We start from the raw sequence: 19711 nt of genomic DNA on the forward strand, positions 1-19711 counted from the left end.
TTTTAAGCAATTCAATTGAATATTATCTTAATTTAGGGAACATTTTATAACCTAAACTGCAATAATAAAAATAAATTATAATGTGAAATATGAAAAAAAAACTCAATAAAATATATATACCGAAATTTAATTTAAAACATGGGTGAATAGAAATTGATTTGTTAAGAAACTTGTTGCAACTACACGTGTAACAGTTGTACTTGGAAATGTTTATGCAATGCTTAAAGGTTATATTTAAAGCGGGTACACTCTCAAACTAAAAAAGTGGATAAAAATCTGTTTGGTTCTATTGTTAATTCCTTCAAAACCGATTGAAAGAAGAAGCACATGTTCCAAACACACATACATGGAGAGTAATGTGATACAAATATGAAGAGTACATATGCTTGCTAATATGAGATGTGATACAAGAGTACTATATTGAGATAAAGTACATGTGCTCTAGGGCCAGTAGAGTCAGAAAAGCTCATTTCATATACGATACTGTAGGTCATGAAGGGGTTAAGTGTAAAAACTAGAGAATGTAAAAAATTAAGAAGTGTAATGGATGCATTATGTCCAAGAATCCCCTTTTTATAGTGGGAAATTCCCTATCCAGGATTTGGTTTCCTCTTACCTTTTAGTTATAGTTGCTGTTTGTATTTTCCAGTGGCTCCATCTATGGTCAAGAATTTGACTTCTGCCACACCTGTTTATAGGGCGGACTTATTTATCCAATTTTTTTCTTATTTCATTGTTTCTCTTATTTCAATTCCTTTCAGATTCACTGCTGCTTTGCACGTTTTTCTATTTTAATTGCTTTTAAAAATTTTGAATTCTTTTCTTAATTTATAGGGCGGAATCATTCAATCATCCACAGATAGTAATTTTGACCTGAACCAGAGTCATGGTTCAGGTCAGTCCTCCATATTGTGCACCATTTGCTTCACGGGGAGTGTTCGGTCGGCTGGATTCGAACTAGAATACAGTGTCCTGCCAACCAGATTGCGGCCCGTTTAGTTCTAGTGACTCAGTTAAATCCAACTGAAGTTGTCACATTTTTCAAATCTTTTAATGTTACAGTATTGCGCGAGATTTAAAATAGGCTTTACACTCTTAGAAATGCTACATTTCTTAATTTATTAAAGAGTAAGAATCACAATATTTGGTGATTTAGTTGATCTTTCTCTTTAAAAATTTTGGCTTTATATATCTTTTTTATCTGTATCCAGTGTTGATTGTCCAACCTATTTTTGGGCTTATAGACATCAGCATTAAACTTTGCTTACTTATAATTTTGAAACTTGATCCAGTCACAAAGCAATTCCTAGATCAAGCATTGATAGGGACAAACTAGTTTTATTTGAGGTATTTTTACAGCTCATATTTGCATGACAGAAAATTCACAATCTCGCCTCATTTCCAATGTTTGATCTAGTTGATAAAACTGATAAAACAGTTTATGTGCATCATTTAAGTGTTTTTAAGCTGTAATATTGGGTGTAAATTAAACCTCCATATTATTGTGTGTATTTGGTCTGACTTTAAATAACAATTTACAACACAAACAGGCTGGAAAACTATTATTCCAATCTCATGTTTAAAGGTTACCGATATACGTCCAACTGCTTTGTTCAGTGTCGTAACTCTTTATTTTTTAGAAATTGAAGCATACTCTGAGCTCACCAAGTACACATCAGGAGCGTACATTTTTAAAAGGTGCTTATTTTCATTTTTTAAAAGCCCTTAAAGGGGTTTGGGTGTTTTCAAAAAAGAAATTTTTTGTTTGTTTACTGCATTTTTTTTTCCACGAATAATGCAAAAATCTTGGTTTTCACATTTCATTCAACCACAATCCACTTCGGCATACATATCTTTATAAATTCGTTATGATTAATAATGGTAATATTATTGGTGTTTTGTATAATATGCTTTTGTAAATAATTTTTATTCAAATCTGAAAAATGCACTTGATAACCTCTTTAAATAATTGTTGAATGAAATTTTTTTAACATAATTGTGTAAAATAATTTCTAATTTAAAAAATAGAATGATCCACTCAATATTGAATACATTTAAAATTGTGCGTTTTTATGGTGGATAATATAATCAAGAAAAAAATCCTTTGTCAGAAACTAGTTATTTTATCATAATCATGTAACTTTGAAAATTATTTTGGATTTTGTTAACATATATATATGAAGAAAAAAATTATTAGTGCATGTATCTCTATTATATTTTTTTTAAAGTGCTTAAAAAGTACTTATTTTTTGTTGAAAAATTTGGCTACGCATTCTGATGTATCTCATTATTTTTTTATCACATTCCATCCAGTATTTTGGATGTTATAGGGCTCTAAACACCACACATTATATATCTTATACACAGCAATGTCGCTTACGTACTATAGCGCATAAAATACAGCAAAATTTTTGGATGTGACTTGAAAAAACTTTTCCTCTCTTGATTTTCCTTCGAGAAAAATAACTTTTGTTATTGTTTTGTCAGCAGACTCGTGTAAGCAGAATAAACTAAACTTTTTTTTTTTTTTTTTGAGAAAGGAAGAAAAATTTTTTTCTCCTGTATGAAGAAAAAATTAGAAATAATTCTGAGTATCAAAAAATTACATTGCTGTTTTCCTTTGAAACAAGTGTTAGATTACTTCAAATTAAAAACTTTGATTTATTACTCTTTTTATAGTTTTAAAATTGTTTGTTTTGTCTATCAATACATGAAATTCTTATAAATGTACATAATTAATAAATGTATCAACAGGTAGAAAATTTATTGTCTGCTCAATATCATAGATAATTTTTTTCCTATCTTAGACATTACGTTTCTTCTTTTTTTCAGAAACATCATTTGAACTATTCATTTATTCTAGTTCACACAAAATGTTGTAATTGTTTAAAAATTTAGAATGTTTTATATTATTTGAAATAGGGACCGACACTTAGTAAAAACTCACACAATTTTTTGATTGCGTGTATACAGATTGCAATGCGTAGCTTTTACATCATGTATAAATATGAAAATCGATTATTAATATTAAAATCGTGTGAATGAGAAACATGATATTAGGAGATTCCGGAGCAGTTCTAAATATTAAAAATGCCGAAAATCTGCCAAATTAAATTGGCGGAAGAATCACGTACATGCAAACGTTTCGTTAACAAAATATAGGTAAAGTTTCAAATTTCGTCAGATTATAAGTTTTTGATTCGCGGAAGTTCGCAAACTAATAGTCTCGAGATGAAATGCGATTTTTGCGAAAAAATCACATGCCCAGCTTTTAGATACGGAAAACCCGGAATACAATCACTCCTGGATATATTACTTTTATATCCAAAACAGACTATTTTATCACTCCTGGATATATTGCTTTTATATCCAAAACAGACTATTTTATCACTCCTGGATATATTGCTTTTATATCCAAAACAGACTATTTTATTGCACCCCATTGCTCAAACTAAAAATGGGACTACACATGACCCCTAGCATTAAAATAATCATGAATCTTGGCTCAGTAAGCATTCAAAGGGACTCTATTTTTCTAATATTGGCCCTATATAGAATTTTCCGAGTCACCCAATATTTTACAACCAATATCGGTCCTATATAGAATTATCGGATTCACCCACTTTTATATCCATTATTTAGCCAATGTAGGATCTATATTTCTGCCATTCTAGACATATTGTTCCCTCTGTGCATGTTCTTATATGACCCATATTGAGCCAAATTTTAACCCAACTGGGACCAGGGTAAAATTGTTTCTAGGGACATTTGAAATAACACATATAAAAGAAAGAAACACCTCAAAACAACAGAAAATAGAGCAAATCAGAGCTCCTACAGACTTGCCGCTTTTCATTGAACCTATTAACTTCTCCCTTACAGACTTAGCAATTTGCAGCTCTACAAAACTGTCATTATCTCATAAACAAGCAAATTAACTGGTTAAGATAGATATTAATCAATCAAATTTGAAAAGAAGTGACAAATGTGCAAAAAATAGAAGACATTGTTCGAATCGGTTAATCTTAAACTAACTTTTTTTTAAAAAAACGGCCACAAAGATGACAATTTTTGTAAACTTTTATTACTTTCTTTTGCTATTACTTTCTATTAATTACTGTATTGTTACTTATAAAAATTTCAGTACTCTTAAGTTGTTTTATGAGATATCTCAAAAATATCAGAGGCAAGATTTTAAAATGGCCACAAAAAAGAAATTTTTATAACACATTACCCAAATAAAACACAACTTTCCAAGATTAAGTGCCACCCATAGAGAAAAGAAGTTTCTGACATTAATCATATGTTGTTTTTTTTTTTTTTTCTAACTCCTCTCACCAGGATTGGTGAATTACTGAATAGCAATTAGCATTCTATTTAAAAATTTCTATAATCAAGACTCAGAAATTTTATTCGAGTTTGACATTTAATATAAATAATGCAGCTATAAATGCCATCATTTTTCTACAACTCAATCAATAAAATGAACAGATTCATTATTTCAATATAAATATTTGGTTTGTTACTTATCAATCTCATTTACAATATTTTTTTCATCTTGTAGCTTCTGTGAGATAAGAAACAAGGTTTAGAAGACAGAACTGTTCTTTCTGATTAAATCATGAACAATAAATATTGCCCAACACTGTTGTTACTTCAGAAAATAAATTTTTCTGACTAATAAGTCCTTAAGGGAAACAAATATAAAAACACGAGTTACTCAATAATTAAATAAAGGATTATCAAAGTTAGTTTTTTACAATATTTTGTTATAATTTAATTTCATAAAGATTGGTTAATGTGGTAAAAAATTTTAAGAATAAAATATTAAAGAAATGTAAATATAAGCAGGCTATTAGTAAAATTTCTCTTTCATGAGCTTTTTATCATTTAAAGTGAATTAGCAGTGAAGATATCCCGATTGAAAAATAACATTAAAAATACGCTTTAAGCTGGAAAAATAATTTCCTCTTAAACCAAAACAAAATCTATCTAGTACTGTTTCTTTCAAACACTAGCTTTATCAATATTTTTATTTTATTTTTCTGACAGTACTTTGTTTTCTTATATTTTCAACTCTCTAAGTGTATTTATTAAAACCAGGGTTGGGTTTTTGACGTCAAAAAGTGGTTTTTGACATGACAAGGGTATAATACTGGTTTAAACCGTCAAAAATGTCAAAAACTGAAGTTTGCCAAGAAAATATATAAACTTCAAAACTACCAACAGTTGCCATGCATTATATGGAAATTTAATTATACAGTACAGAACCCGTTATCCGGAAATCAGAAAACCGGAAAACCAAAAAACCGGAACGAAATTCGATAAATTTTCCCGCTATTTTTTTAAAAAAAATTTTTTTTTTTCCTCGTAAGATTTTAGGATTTTTCTTTCTTTTTTTAAAGATGTTTACCCTAGCTTTGTAAATAATTATTAGTGTATTACTTCGTTTTTTCAAGATTATTTCCAAATATTTTTTTTTTAAGTTGGGTTTAACGATAAAAAAAACGACTTTTCGTAGCGATTCAGAAAACCGGAAAAATCAGTTATCCGGAATAGCGATGGTCCCGATCGTTCCGGATAATCGGTTTCCTACTGTACTATAGGTAATCAGCAGGTTTTAAAATATTTTTTTATTAAAATTAAGGTAAAATAACAGATTTAAAATCTCAGAAATTTATATTCAAATGCATGTGCAGAAAAATTTTGCACAAAAATTGTTTAAATATTTATATTTTGAAAAAAAAAATTTTTTTTTTGATATTTAAGAAAATTAAAAGTTTATTACCATGCATTTTTGACATATAAGGAACATTTAACTAATATTTATATTTATAAGGAACTTACAAATTATGTTGTATAAATACAAACTTGATACAAGTGTATAAAATTTTTTTTTAATGTTAGACTAAATATCTTTATTATCCAGTATGTTAATTTGAATTTAAAAGTAGTTATATTTATGAATAATGATAAATATAATTCATATTGTTTATTATATTTATTTATAATTATTACACTTATCATTTTAAAACAATTTTCATCTCTTAATTTTTTTTCTCCACTTGTATTAAGAATACAAATAATGTATATCATATCTTGAAAGTAAGAAGTAATTATTCAACAGCTGAATATTTAGATATTCAACAAAACTATATAGTATTCAGCAAAATGAAATTCACAAGTATTTGGATAAACTAAATTTTCAGCATAGTAAATGAATAGGCTGAATATACTGTAAATCGACACTAACTTCTCTGTGTATTTAACAGAAATCACTTAAATTTGTATTGTCTTATGTTAACTATGAATTTAAAAAAAAATTAAGATTTAAAATTCAGAGTTACTGATTAAACAAATTATTATGGAAATTTTTTAATTACCCTAATTAAATACATAATTTTAAAAATTAGAACATGCATCACATTACATAATCAAAATGAAAATGATGGAAGTAGAAATTTAATTCAAAATTCAATAGTCTAGTTCATTTGCTCCTCGCAGCATACGGTAGCACATAACTAGTTTTGAACATTTTTCCACCACCAAACAAATTATGTTGAAAGCAGTTCACTAATCCCCCTCCCCCCAGTTTACTTTAGAAGAGCTAAAAATAGACAAAAATTCCCTGATTGTGAATGTTGCATGTGCCCAACCTGTTTGAAAGATTTTTCTTTAAAAGATGTCTAATGTACAAAACTGCTAATGTTTATCTTTAAAAATGTCTAATTTTTAGTATAATCTATATTATACACTAAATTTGGTTTTAAATAAATTTCTTAATAATATCACTGCAGATTTTCAATGACACATGAAAATGAAAACATAATATTACAAAAGATGTGAGCTTTCAAAAGTACAAGATTTTGGTTACTATTCAAAATATAAGTGTTTCTTCAAAATTTTAAATTTATTTTTTCTAGAACATATTTAGAAACACTATCCTTTATAAAAAAATATATAAATTTTATGTATTAATTAAATTTCACATATAAATATAGGTTTTTGACGTGACGGTTTAAACCATGGTTTAAACCGTCAAAAACTGTCACATGTCAAAAACCTGCCAACCCTGATTAAAACAGTTTAAATGCTTAGCTATTCTAAAGGCAGCAAGTCAAAATAAAAAGTCTAACACATAATATTTTATAATTAAAATAAAATCATTGCTTAATTTTCTTTAAAAAAATATTTCACTATTAAAGAGAATAGCTGAATTCTTAAGAAAACGCAATTCACTTGAAAGCAATAAGAAAGTTATTTGCCATTATCATAGTAAAACACATACTCAAAAAAAGACTGGGTTGAATCGAAGGCTTGACAACTTCTTTTATTTCCTTTTAATCTTTATAGTTTAATCTCTCATTCATTCATAAGGGTTTAAAAAAAGATAGAAAACTATCACCCCCTGCAGTGCATTAGAAGGTTTTATGTTGTTCAAAACTGAACTAATGATCCACAAGCTCATAACATTTGGAATTTTCATAGCTAAAATAAATAAAGAGCACAAGAAGATTTCTGTATCGTGATCTGTGGCAGAATAATCGCCAAGTCTTGGCAACTTCTAGGCCGCAGCCCGCAAGAAACTAAAAAAAGAAACAAACAAACTAGAAGGGTATAACTCGCAGCCACCCCCAGGCAAACATCTACATGCAGTTCTTTTTTTTAAAATTTGCAAGTTTGAAATCTGACACCTTTGCAATTGTTGGCGTGACAGATCAAGATACGGAAATATCCCCTGAACGCACATAATGATTTTACTTAATGCTTAATAAAAATTTATTTCTCAACAAAAACTATTTTTCATTTGAAATTTGTGACAAATAATGTGAGAGTGTCTGTGTTTGATAATTCAAAGTGCTTTTGATTTTTGATGGCACATAATCCAAGAGTTGCGCCAATTCTGAATGACAGTCCTTTTTAAACAAATCACCAATTTCCTGTACTTGATTTTTACTGTAAAATACATTATCTATTATGCCTCCTAGAAATGCAACCCCTTGTTGCTGAATCTTACGATTTATTTTCAATAATTTACTAATTGCTAAAGTTTCGGAAAAAACAACAGCTGTGTTTGATTCATACAAATGAAGAGCAGATTTGAATGGAGTTTCCGAAATTGCGAGTTTCATAACGTTTGCACTGTACGCATGAAACTGAAACTCTTGTTTGAAAAATGTGTTTCGTACTCCTCTTTGTGTACGATTTGATAATGGAGGTAAATGATAAAACAAAATCATTCGAGAAGTTTCCCAGTATTTCTTCAACTCGGACGATAAAATTACTTCATATGGATGAGGTACTTCTTTTTCTACAAGCTTAAGTTTAGAACAAGTTTCATTATCAGGAGTACGATCAGGGAGCACTATAGGTTTGCAAACTTCGATCATTCGCTTGCGATCGAAATGAGGGTCGGGAGGATTTCTAGAACGAAAATTAACATTTCTGCTGAAATGTATAAGAGAAGATAATCCTCTTAAATCTTTAGATACATATTTTACAGCAAGCATGTTAATTTCTAAGGTATTAAAAATGTTCCAAAACCTAAACAAAACAAACAAATCTGGTATTAATTAAGAATTGCCAGATTCTTCTGGCAGTTAAAATAGGATAGGAACATTTTCCCTGATTTCTCAAAGAAAAGAATCAAAACTTAATTTATTGAGATGTTTACCTTTGTTTTAAATGAACAAAAACAACTCTTATTTAACAAATATTAATAATTTGAAAATTTTTAAAAATTCCGTAAAAAACATTGATGAATCATAATCGTATTCATCGAATTTATCATAATCGTTTTGACGTCAGACAACAGCATGCGCTCAATGTTGTTAAACAACTGGATCACCACACATATGTTTTGTGACGTCATTTTCGTCAACAACAGAACATCAACAACTGGATCATAAAAGCGTTTGAAGTCGTCTATTTGAAAACAATCTGCGTAGTGTTTTAAATTTTTGAAACAGATCGCATTTAATAGAATAATTTTGAAATACCTATGCCTTTCCTCGGAAAGGATTGGCGATCGCCTGGGGAAGCCTGGGTTAAAACTTCTGAAGGCTGGGAGAGAAAGAAAATTTTGGAATATAAAAGCAATCATGGTCAATCTAGGTAAAAAAACTTATTATTTTTATTTGTTTTTCCTAATGCTATGTAAAAATTAGAGTAATAATTTTTATGCATTATTTTATTTAGCAGACGCTATGTAAGATGCACGAAGCATTTTTCTTTAATAAATTTTTTAATATATTTAAAATGACTTTTCTTTTTAGGTGAGGATAACAAACAAAGGATTTTATGCTATCGATTTTTGCCTAATTAATTTGTTAAAGAGTTCAAAAAACTAAAGATTTATAAGTCCTAGAATAAATGAAATTTTTCTTGTTTTTAATGGATGTACTATCCTAATTATAAGTTGTTGTTTTTTAGAAAGTTATCTAATATTGCATAAAATTGATTAATATGCAAAATTTGCTTCCAGTTTTAAAAAGCTATCGTAAAAGCTTTATTACATTTTAAGGAAATAGATATTTATGCAATAGTTTAATATTCATTTCGTAAAATTCTTCTTTTTTTTTTCTTTCAAAAAATCCTACTCAATCTAATCAGTTTTATTATTTTCTTTTGAGAGAATAGTAAAAGAACAAAAATATGAAGAATAACAAATAAACCAGTCATATTAATTGCTGTTTAAATTATTTTATAGAATATTTAGAAATATCTTAATTAAATTACTAGTTTCTTACATATATCGGAAAATTCAAGCTTCAATAAAGACAAATAGTTTTTAATTGGGATTTGTTTTCTGAAATGATCTCTTCACAAAACTCTTAGAAAATTAAACTTTTGAAAACAAAATGATTCATGCTTAAGAACTTTTTTTTTTAAAAAATGTGTACTATATTTTCTTATTCAAGAAAAAAAAAATTATTGAATATGAATTAGTATAAAAATTTAAAAAATGTAGTCTTAATAGAAAATTGTGGAAATTTTTAAACATAGGGATAAAATCATGGAAATTTTTTCCAGAAAGAAAAACCTAATAAACTTTGCATTGGTAAGTAAATATAGAGAAAAATAATACATTTATGAACTTATTGATAAAAAGTAATGAAAATAATTTTGACATTTTAATAAAGTTTAATTTTCGTAATGAATTGTAAGATGTGTGTTTCATGAAGCTGTTGTTAATAAAAACTACTCGATAAGGAAATATAATTTTGTCTTTGTTAAAGCTTATTTTTTCAGAAACATGTAAAAGACTAATAAATATAAACTTAATTAAAAATTTCTTGTATTATTTTTATTGCTTATTTTTATCTCATTAAGTTTATAAAGTTCATTTTTATTTATTTTTATAGAACCTCTAATACAAAATTTATTAAAATTATTTGACAAAGCATTGAATTGTATTTATTGTAAGATTTTTTTTAATCAAAATATAGTTTTAAAAATGTCTGCTGTTTCCTACTGTGGCTTAATTATTTAAAATTTTTGTTGTTCCTAATTAAGTATTTTGTTAACATAATTTTTTTTTACTGTTTGATGTTTTGAATTTTAGACCTTTTTTGTTTATTAAAAAAGACAAAATCTTATATTTTTCTTAAAATTCATAAGTTAATGATGATTTTTTTCTGGGAATTTAAAAAGATGTTACGTTTTTTAATTATCATATGAACTTTGAACCAAGCATTTTAAATTATGAAGTTTTATAAGTTTTTCGCTGTTGAAATGTTTCGTAACAACTTAATGATTTTGAATTTCAACTTGTATTATTTTGGTGTGGTGTAAATATTTAATTGTGATTTACAGCATTACCTAACATCAATTTTGAGCTGAAATAACAATAATTCTGAAATTATAAATATAAATGCTTTATTGCTGTATTGATTCATTATATTTATTTATTTATTAGTATTTTGAAATATATTTCTTTAAATTTGATAGTCTTTATGTTTTTAAGTAAAGTTTTTAGTTTAAGTAGAATAGTAGATGTTCATGTTTAAAATAATCGACGTAAAAAACATCGCATATGCAATAACTTGGTAAAAAAATTTAATTTGGTCAATTTTTTTCAATGAATAGAAAAATTTAAATAAAATTGCAACAAGGAAAAATAATTTAATTTTATGTGCATGTAAGAATATATAAATGAAAATATTTATGAGTAGATAAAAATAATTTGGGCCTTGTATGTTCTAATAATATCTTACACTCCTAAAAAAAAAAAAATTTAAAAACTGGGTCTGTTATAAAGGTAAATTAATCAGGAACAAACTCCTTAAAATATTGATTACTCACAAGAGAACACCCCCCCCCCCCCGAAAAAAAAAAGAAGTTGAATTGAAGTTTCCTTAAAAAATTGCGTTGCAGGTGAATTTGAAACCTAATTCCTTTTCAAATGCTTATAAATACTAAATTTATCTATCTAATTTTGGTTATCCAAAGGGATAGGGTGCTATGTTGACTAAAGCGAGAAACAGCGTGATTAAAGCACAAGTCAAGTACGAAAATGGAAAATAATTATTATAATTTAATAATATAGTTTTATATCTTTTAATTTTATGATATAATTTTAGTTAATTATAACAGAAATACTGCATTGCATGAAATAAAATTTCATTATTAATGGATTCAATTTTCAATGGGTGTATACACTAAACCAAGTCAAAGTTTTAAAAAATTATTAATGATCTAAAAATTGCTACACTTTAATTTTTCAATTTATTCTACCTTTTTAATTGTGAAAATTATTTTTAAAATTCTGTAATATTTGGTGAGTTTAATTTTTAAATTATTAATCAATTATTTATTAGAGAGTGATTAATTTTTTTCCTCTTTAATATTCTCGTTTAATTGTTATAAGTTTTTATCACAGTTAAGTAAAATTTATAGTTTTGTTTGTAGTTAATGCACCAAGCGATTGTCTGTGCAAATCAAAATTCATTTTACACCTTCGACAATAAATTTTTCCTTAGTGGGAAATGTTAAAAGAGGAGTATTGTCAAAAAACGGGGGGGGGGGGGGAGAACAAATTTGACCAAAGAAAATTTTCAGACCCTTTTTTAGCACATTAATCTTTCTTAGCGGTCTTTTATATTCGCTGCACGCTCGAAATACATAATAAAACTATTTTATAATTTCGTTCTTGCATTAAAATTTTTTAATCTTTTAATCTATTTTTTTTAAATAATAACTTTTTTTAAACATTCTGAATTTGAATATTTTTGCAGCGAAGTTCACAAATTTTAGGAGGTTAGCTTTCAAAGTTTTCAAAAAATGCGCAAGGTTTTGGAACTTGAGAGATATATCGTTAAAATAATAGCAGAATCCTGAAATTTATAAAAATGGTTACAAACTGTTAAAGTATAGTATATTGCTAACGTAACAATAAGTTGAAAAGATAATGGGAGTTATTTATGTCTTAAAAAATATTCTTTGAAGTGTAAAGTGCGCGGAAAAAAGAAATAAGGTTCAAGAACCTAAACTTAAACATGCTAATTAATTTGATCCGCCGAAGTTACAAAATTTGGCACAAAAACGTACTTACTCTAAATGAACATATTCTGCTTTTTTTTTCTCGACGACGAAAATGGATTCAGGAAATACGGGGCATATTTTATGATCATCGTTGAACAGCCGACCCAATTTTTTGAGTTTACGACTACTAATCATCAACTCCGTAGCCTAGTAATTTTGTATCCAATTCAAAACTCCTGAATCCAAATATTGGAAGAAGTGGGGGACTTTATAATGGAACTAACCAGCATTTGCATTACATGGAGAGGAAAACCCGATGCTAACCTGACGGCTACAGAACTCATGATCCGCCTACCACTGAGGATGTTTAACGTCAGCACTGTGGTCGGAGCGAGTCCGGTGCAGAATTCGTATCGACCAGCCGCTCAATATGGGTTATATATTCTGTGATATTTTATTTCATAACCGTCGTTCAACAGCCGACCCAAACTTGAGTTTGCGACTATCAATGTCCAGCTCCACAGGTTTGTAATTTAGAGCTCAATCAAGAAGACAAGTGAATTTCTGGATCAGTACCCCCAGAGGTATTGATTTGTGATGGGAACTTACAGGACTTTGTGACCCCAGCAGATTTAGCGTGCAACAGTCACCGTTTAATACACTGGGATTCTTCGACCGTCTGGATTCGAACACCCGTTCTCACGAACACGAGTCCAACGCCCTACCAACCGGGCTATCCCAGCCCTAATATGGAGTATAGTCACAATCTGGATAATATGGTCACACTAGTTAGGTTAGGAGAGCAGTCGAATATTTGAACTCCTTCATGTTAATTCCACTTATAGCTCATTTCAGTACCTTAATGAAGCTGTATTTTATTTTTTCAAGAACTTTGAATTTTGTTATTTAAAACTACGTATTTCGTGGATTAAACTGGTCTTCGGATAATCACATTTTATCACCGGATTAGTTCCTTCATAGTGAAATGCATAGAAGTAAAATTTACAGGACTCAAACTTTTGACCACTTCTTTTTTCTTTTTTTTTTTAAATCATTAAATCAAAATCCATCAAGAAAAAAGAAAGAAAGAAAAAAATCAAACAAAATAAAGGGAAAAGAAAAACATCCAGAGAAAGTATGCTTTTGTGTTTGATTTTGTACCTTAAAATATCGTCTGCACTAATTAATTTTAGGCAAAGGCCCTTGAACAACTAAGTCCTGATACGTGAATATCCGATCATTAGATCAAAAGCAATTTTGGGAATGTCATTTTTTTCCCCCGTGCTTTGTACAAATTTTTCATTAAATTTTTTATTTTTTTAGAAAGGTTAAAAAATAATCTTCATACATAGGCATTTTTTATTTTCTCCCTCAACTTCAAATCAGTTTGAAAATAAAGGAAAGGAAATAATCCCCTTCCTATTATACTTTTCGATCTTATATTTTTAAGCACTTAGAATTCATTATTTTTGAAGAGGAGAAAAGTGTGTAGGGGCGTGAGGGGAGAACTCCCCCCCACCACCACCACCACCAAATCTCCTGTTATGAATTCTTTCAAAACTTACTTAAATGCCTTTCATTTTAGGGCTAATCGATATTTTAGCTTCTGCGCAAGGGCAATATATTCTTCTCTATTAAATATGCATTTTGACTCTTTCTGTTACGTTGCGATAACGGTAATGTCAATATTGAACATCCCTGGAGATTTTTTTTCTTCAGAGTTTTCCTCAGTTTTTCTCTTTCTTCCCCCTTTTTCCCCTTTGATAAAATTATTAGAATTTTTAAATTCTTTCCTCCTTCTTAATTTTTATATTAAAACGATCATTACTGAAAGTGGTTGTAGAAGCTATTTTAAATTTTTTCACTATTAGTCTTCACAGGGAACTTATTGAATAAACGTAAGTAACGACTAAAAACTCAGGCTGAGTGGTATAAAGTGCAATATCGTGTCGAGATAACGGTTTTTTTGGAACGCATTTCTTCGATATATCGTGTACCGTAATATCTGTTGAATGCCTTGTCATATAACAAGTATAAAACATAGGATAATTATTGATAATGATGAATATCGAATACGATTATGTAGCAGGTATTAGTGTTAATGATAATTGCTGAGATATTATCATGTTATTTTAATTATTTATTTTTTTGGTATTGGTATATTCTTTAGTTATTCATTTGGGTTACGAGATTACTAGTCAATGTTAAAATATAAATTATCTAAAATATCGCGATATATTTTTTAACATCGATATTTCCAGCCGATATCAATTCTGGTAGCCGATAAATCAACCTGCTTGCATGCACAGAAGATGCATGACTGAAAGTCCTTTCGTTGATTGTCGTGTGGAAGTTAGGAGAGAGGGGTACCAGTTCAGGCTCTGTCCGCGTCGTCTGACCAAGGTCAAAATTACGTGACATACCTGCCAGGTGATGATGATGTCGATGTAGGCATGAATACCCTTTTTTGACGTGGAATTGGAAATTATAATTTTATTGTTAAAAGTCTTAATTATATTCTTGCTTATGTTAAATATATTATGAAAATATTGACATTTCCGTGCCTGAAAATACTTGTAACACGTTTAATAAGGTCTTTCACTGAGAAACTCGCTATTTTTCTCTTTTCCACCTCTTATATCTGTCTGCTTTTAGATTTACTTTATTTATTAATTATTTTTTTCCTTGGTTAAAAATCTTCTTTGTTTTTTTAGGACAGTGGTTCCCAAAAGGTGTTCCGTAAAAACCCTAGGGTTCCGAGATTAAGTTCTTTTTTTTTTTAAACCAGTAATTATTTGTGGAATCTGTAATTATATTTATATCAACCAAAAATCCATGGTTTTTTAATCTTTTGGTTATTTTTGAGAAATTATTGAAGTAAAATACCAATTCAAAAATAACAATAAAGTGACTAAATTACAAAAAGGTTTTGTGTTTATAAAATAATGCACCAGCGTTTCTCGTCGAACTTATCAATTCAAAGTAAGATAAACAAATTCAAGAATATACATGTTTTTCTCGTGACTGTTTTTTTTCTTCTTTCTTTTCATTAGTCATAATTCAGCTTATGCGTACACCAATCATGAACAAATTCAGAATTAGACTAGAAGCGGCCCCATTACCCTTGAATTCGGTTGCCTAACATAAAACCTAATTTTAAAAGTTTTAATTGATCAACCCATCATAAATTATTTTGTAATTTTCTTATGGTTAGTATATATTCACAACTACTAATGAACTTTATTTAGCAGGTTTCAGGGATCCGCTAAAGAAAAAAAAAAAAAAAAAAAAGACTAGATCATTTATGGTTCCGTTGTCGCAAAAAATTTGGTACCACTGTTTCAAGAACTATCGATCGCCTTCAGATCGTGCAAGTTTCCATTAGAACACCAAGGTGTCCTCTTTCTTTTGTTTGTTTACTGGACATCGCGTCCGAATGATTGAGAGAAATTTATGGTCAGGTATATCCTAATGGGATTTTATTTCCCAAAGGGTTGCGTGATGACCATCATCCATTTTTCATGATTCATACAATTTGGAAGCCAGCCTTGTGTTACACAATTTGAAAGGTCGTGTCTTACTTTTTTTTTTCATCGTTTTTTTTTTTTTTTATAATGGTAGAAAACTGATATAAAATCGTTTGATGTTGTGAAAGGTATCACTCACAATTGCTGTCTTTATGACTTATTCATACGTTTGCTAAGTATGATAGCCACGTTGTGTCTGTCTTGTGGCATATTTTTTTACACAGTTTTGTGTTGTGTTGGCACATGGGTGGGAGTGCAATTCCCTTACCCAATCTTTTTAAATGACTTTTTGGAGTTATTATAGTAGGCTCAAAATACTTACCATCTTCCTTGGCATATTAAATTGGTTCCTTTATTACCGGCTGTGAGAAGCCGATTTGAAACTAAGGAAGCTCCTGGATTGAGCATGGCTGGTGTTTTCTACACTAGGATGCGCTCTTGACTGTCTAGGTTGCTCCTTCCGGTGTATTGTGAAGCCATTTGTCTCACAACGTGATCTCTATTGAGTAGTATTTCTTGTATACCTGTATTTGTTACCTGATTTATTATTTGTGTTTAAAAGAAGAATCGCCATATGAAGACCTGTCATTTCAAGGCGTAAGAAACATCTGAAGAAAAAAAAGAATCGTTATAAAACACTTATTACCTTGTCAAACAATATCCCAACTTCGAAATTAAAGCCTAAATGATGATTTGTAAAATGAACTCAGTCTCGCTGCTCGAACAATATGCTGACACTAAAGTATGATGGTGCACGGCTTGCAAGAAGAACAGTAATAAACAAGCAAAAAGAGACCGAATCAGGACAGCTAAAAAAGGGAGTTCTTTCTAAATCTGGCAACCATGTCACTTTTTCTTAACAATTTTTTTAACAATCGGTAAATAAATGAAACTAGTTTTAATTCAAACTCACTAGAATTACTTAAGATCATTAATATCTTCTGAAATACAGCAGATTTTAGCTCAGAAATCATGTAATTTAATTTCTTTCATTAAAAAAAAATATCGGTTTGAAAATGTCACTTAGCAGAAACTAGCTGTAGTAAGCAGCTGTGTAATTTCAAACCGGAAGTAGAGCAAGTCAAAAGTCCCAGATTGTTGTTTATATTTATATTGAAAACACTAACCATTGGGACGAACTAGCCTTCCTAGGTGACTTTTTGATGAATCCACGTAATCAATATACCTCAAATAGTACTCAAAAAGCACTTCAAAACGCTTTGTTAATAATTACCGTACTTTCTAGTACATGAGTTGGCCATGAAGGTACACGTATTTCATATCTTATATGATATACCTTTTTATGCTATTAAATGCATTTCGAAATATATTCTGAAAATGATAGCAATTTTTTTCTGGCACACTTAAGTTGAATTTTTAATTCTCAGAAGTAAAACAAAAATTTTAAAACGTCGGACGATGTGAAATCGAACTTAATCTCTAGAATCCCTAGATGCTCACTTTCTAATCCATAATTATGTCTCTAAAATAGGAAGAGCTTTTATTGCGCCCTTCGAAAGATTTAATTTAATGTTCCCCCATTTATTTTTAAACTTATGTAGAAGTGAAAACATTGTGTTCCTTTATTTGAAGTTTTTGGAACTTGACCCTGCTGTTCGAAAGCAGCCAAAAAAGATGAATCGGTTTTAAGCCAAGGTTTTAATATTAAGAGAAGAGTAGAGATAATCTACATTTTCCTTTTTGTTATAGACAAACGATTCTGGGTTGAATCAAAATTTTTTGATAATAAACTTTTAATTTTTAGTACAAAATATTTTTCAACTGTATTCCGACTATGTTTTTTATTGTAAATTTTTAATTAATATAAAAATTTATATGAAATATGCATTAAAAAATGGGATTGGTGCTTTTTAAGCAGAGTTATCAAACTAGATGCAGTAAGAACGCTCCTTAAATTTCTCAAGAGTCGTTCATTAAGGTATTTAAAATTTAAATTTTTTTGTTGCTTGTTTCTCTGACAAAATTATTTAAAATGTGCTAAGAGATTTATTATACGAAGAACTAGATAGTACGAAAAGTTAGCAGTCAAACGATTACTTACTTATATTTTAAAAGTCGAATAAATTTGAAGTTGCGGAACTCACCCATAGTTAGTACATATTTAAACGAAAAAGTATTGAAAATTAGCTGTGCTTTAGTTTTTCTCTTTCAGGTGTTAAACTTTAATTGACAAAACAATTCTCAGTATTTTACTTTTTTAAAGAAAAGAAACATGTTTTTATTGGTTCACCATAGAAATTTTTTATATCTATTTTCGTAAATTGTTAATATTTTGAGCAAATATTCGTATTTGGATGTATTTCAATAGATAAATCCAACATATTCAAATTTCACTCAAAAGATTCTGAAAAAAAAATAGATTAAACGATTTAATTTAAGTCCATAATGTAGCCTAAGTAAAAAGCAGAAGGTAACATATTAATAGAGTAATTAAAACTTTTCGATCAATAAGAGCTATATTTATGTAGAATAAACAGATTCAAATTTAAAAAGTTCGTTAAAATTCGTGTAGAAGTTGCCATAATCATCTTACAAAATTTTTTAAGCAAAATTCGTTTAAAATTTTCGATAGTTTATTTAAATACACGTTGATAAAATTTAATCTGTACTTCTGAGATTTTTTCTGTTTTTGTTTGAATGAAATAATGAAACTCATTTATTAATTTAATGCAATACAAAATAAAACCAAGTTACAAACAAATACAGAATAAATAATCGAGTCACTTTTGTATCTATGTCAATGATTACAGAAATGTGTTTATATATCATGATAAATAATTATAAAAAAAAATAAAAAAACAGAAGGAGTTATATTAATGTTCAAAGTTTGAAGGGTGGTAAGAAGGGTCAGGGTGGGCTTATGTAAGAATTTCTGTTTAATTAAAGTATTTTGTTTTAACTTGTTACCATATTGTATTTCATTGAATTACATTTATTCTTATTTTTAGTAAGTTATATTACATTCATTATTACGTAATTAATTAATACATACATTGATTACGTAATTTTTTTTTTATATTACATTTATTCCCGTCCAGTGAATCATCTTACACGTTAGGGTTAATCGATACTAACCCTAACGTGTATAATTTAATGGAATAAATGTTTTAAAGAATTTATATAAAGTATTTACCTAAAATTTTGATGATTTAGTATTCAATACTTTTTTTTAAATGTTAATGCATTTAATTTGCCGAAAATGTGAAAAGAAACAGGTTAAATAATACTAGTGAATGTTGTTTTAGAATTTTCACTATTGTTAAATGAAGCAAATCGCTTCAAGCCTTCGAGCGAATTTTATATGGTTGTTGAAGGGGAAAAACTTTATTTTTGTATAATCACGAAACTTTTTCCATCAACATGTTTTACAAAATCGACCCAAATTCTAGAAAGGATTTAAATTCCAAATTCATCCCACTTTTTGAAAAAATTACGGAAGAAGTGAAAGTTGACGGAAACTGTGCCAGTTACTCGCTACTCTCAATGTAATCCGTTTTATCCTTATCACTTATCTATTTTCTTGCTGTAAGATTGATATTCCATTGTCTGCAGCTAAATTCCATTTTTTTTCTGTTTCTTTTGCATTACTTAATTGCTCTGTTTTCATTGTTGACCGTTTCGTTTAAAGAAAAGCGAAATCATTTGCGTTCGTTAGCTGATTGTTTACTAATGACCTTGAG

At 28.7% G+C, this 19711-nt stretch overlaps 2 protein-coding genes across 2 annotated transcripts in view; one reads left to right on the forward strand and one right to left on the reverse strand.

The window, feature by feature from the left end:
- Window positions 1-7309: 7309 nt before the first annotated feature.
- mRpL10 (mitochondrial ribosomal protein L10) lies at window positions 7310-8585 on the reverse strand. The gene has a single exon (XM_016071738.4). It carries the CDS (start codon window positions 8508-8510, stop codon window positions 7797-7799), a length of 714 nt encoding a protein of 237 aa, XP_015927224.3. The 5' UTR covers window positions 8511-8585; the 3' UTR covers window positions 7310-7796.
- A 221-nt stretch (window positions 8586-8806) lies between these two features.
- Window positions 8807-19711, forward strand: part of LOC107454526 (F-box only protein 32) — a 57322-nt gene continuing 46417 nt past the window's right edge. The window contains exon 1 of the mRNA XM_087152515.1: window positions 8807-9114. Coding sequence (XP_087008641.1) covers window positions 9002-9114 — 113 coding nt within the window. The 5' untranslated portion in view covers window positions 8807-9001. The remainder of the gene's footprint in view (window positions 9115-19711) is intronic.

The sequence above is a fragment of the Parasteatoda tepidariorum genome, chromosome 9 (genome assembly GCF_982258835.1).
Source record: "Parasteatoda tepidariorum strain Cologne lab strain chromosome 9, Ptep-v5.0, whole genome shotgun sequence".
Classification (NCBI taxonomy): domain Eukaryota; kingdom Metazoa; phylum Arthropoda; class Arachnida; order Araneae; family Theridiidae; genus Parasteatoda; species Parasteatoda tepidariorum.

Excerpts from the sequence above, each read along its gene's own strand:
- mRpL10 (XM_016071738.4), bottom strand. The coding sequence starts at position 8,510 with ATGCTTGCTGTAAAATATGTATCTAAAGATTTAAGAGGATTATCTTCT.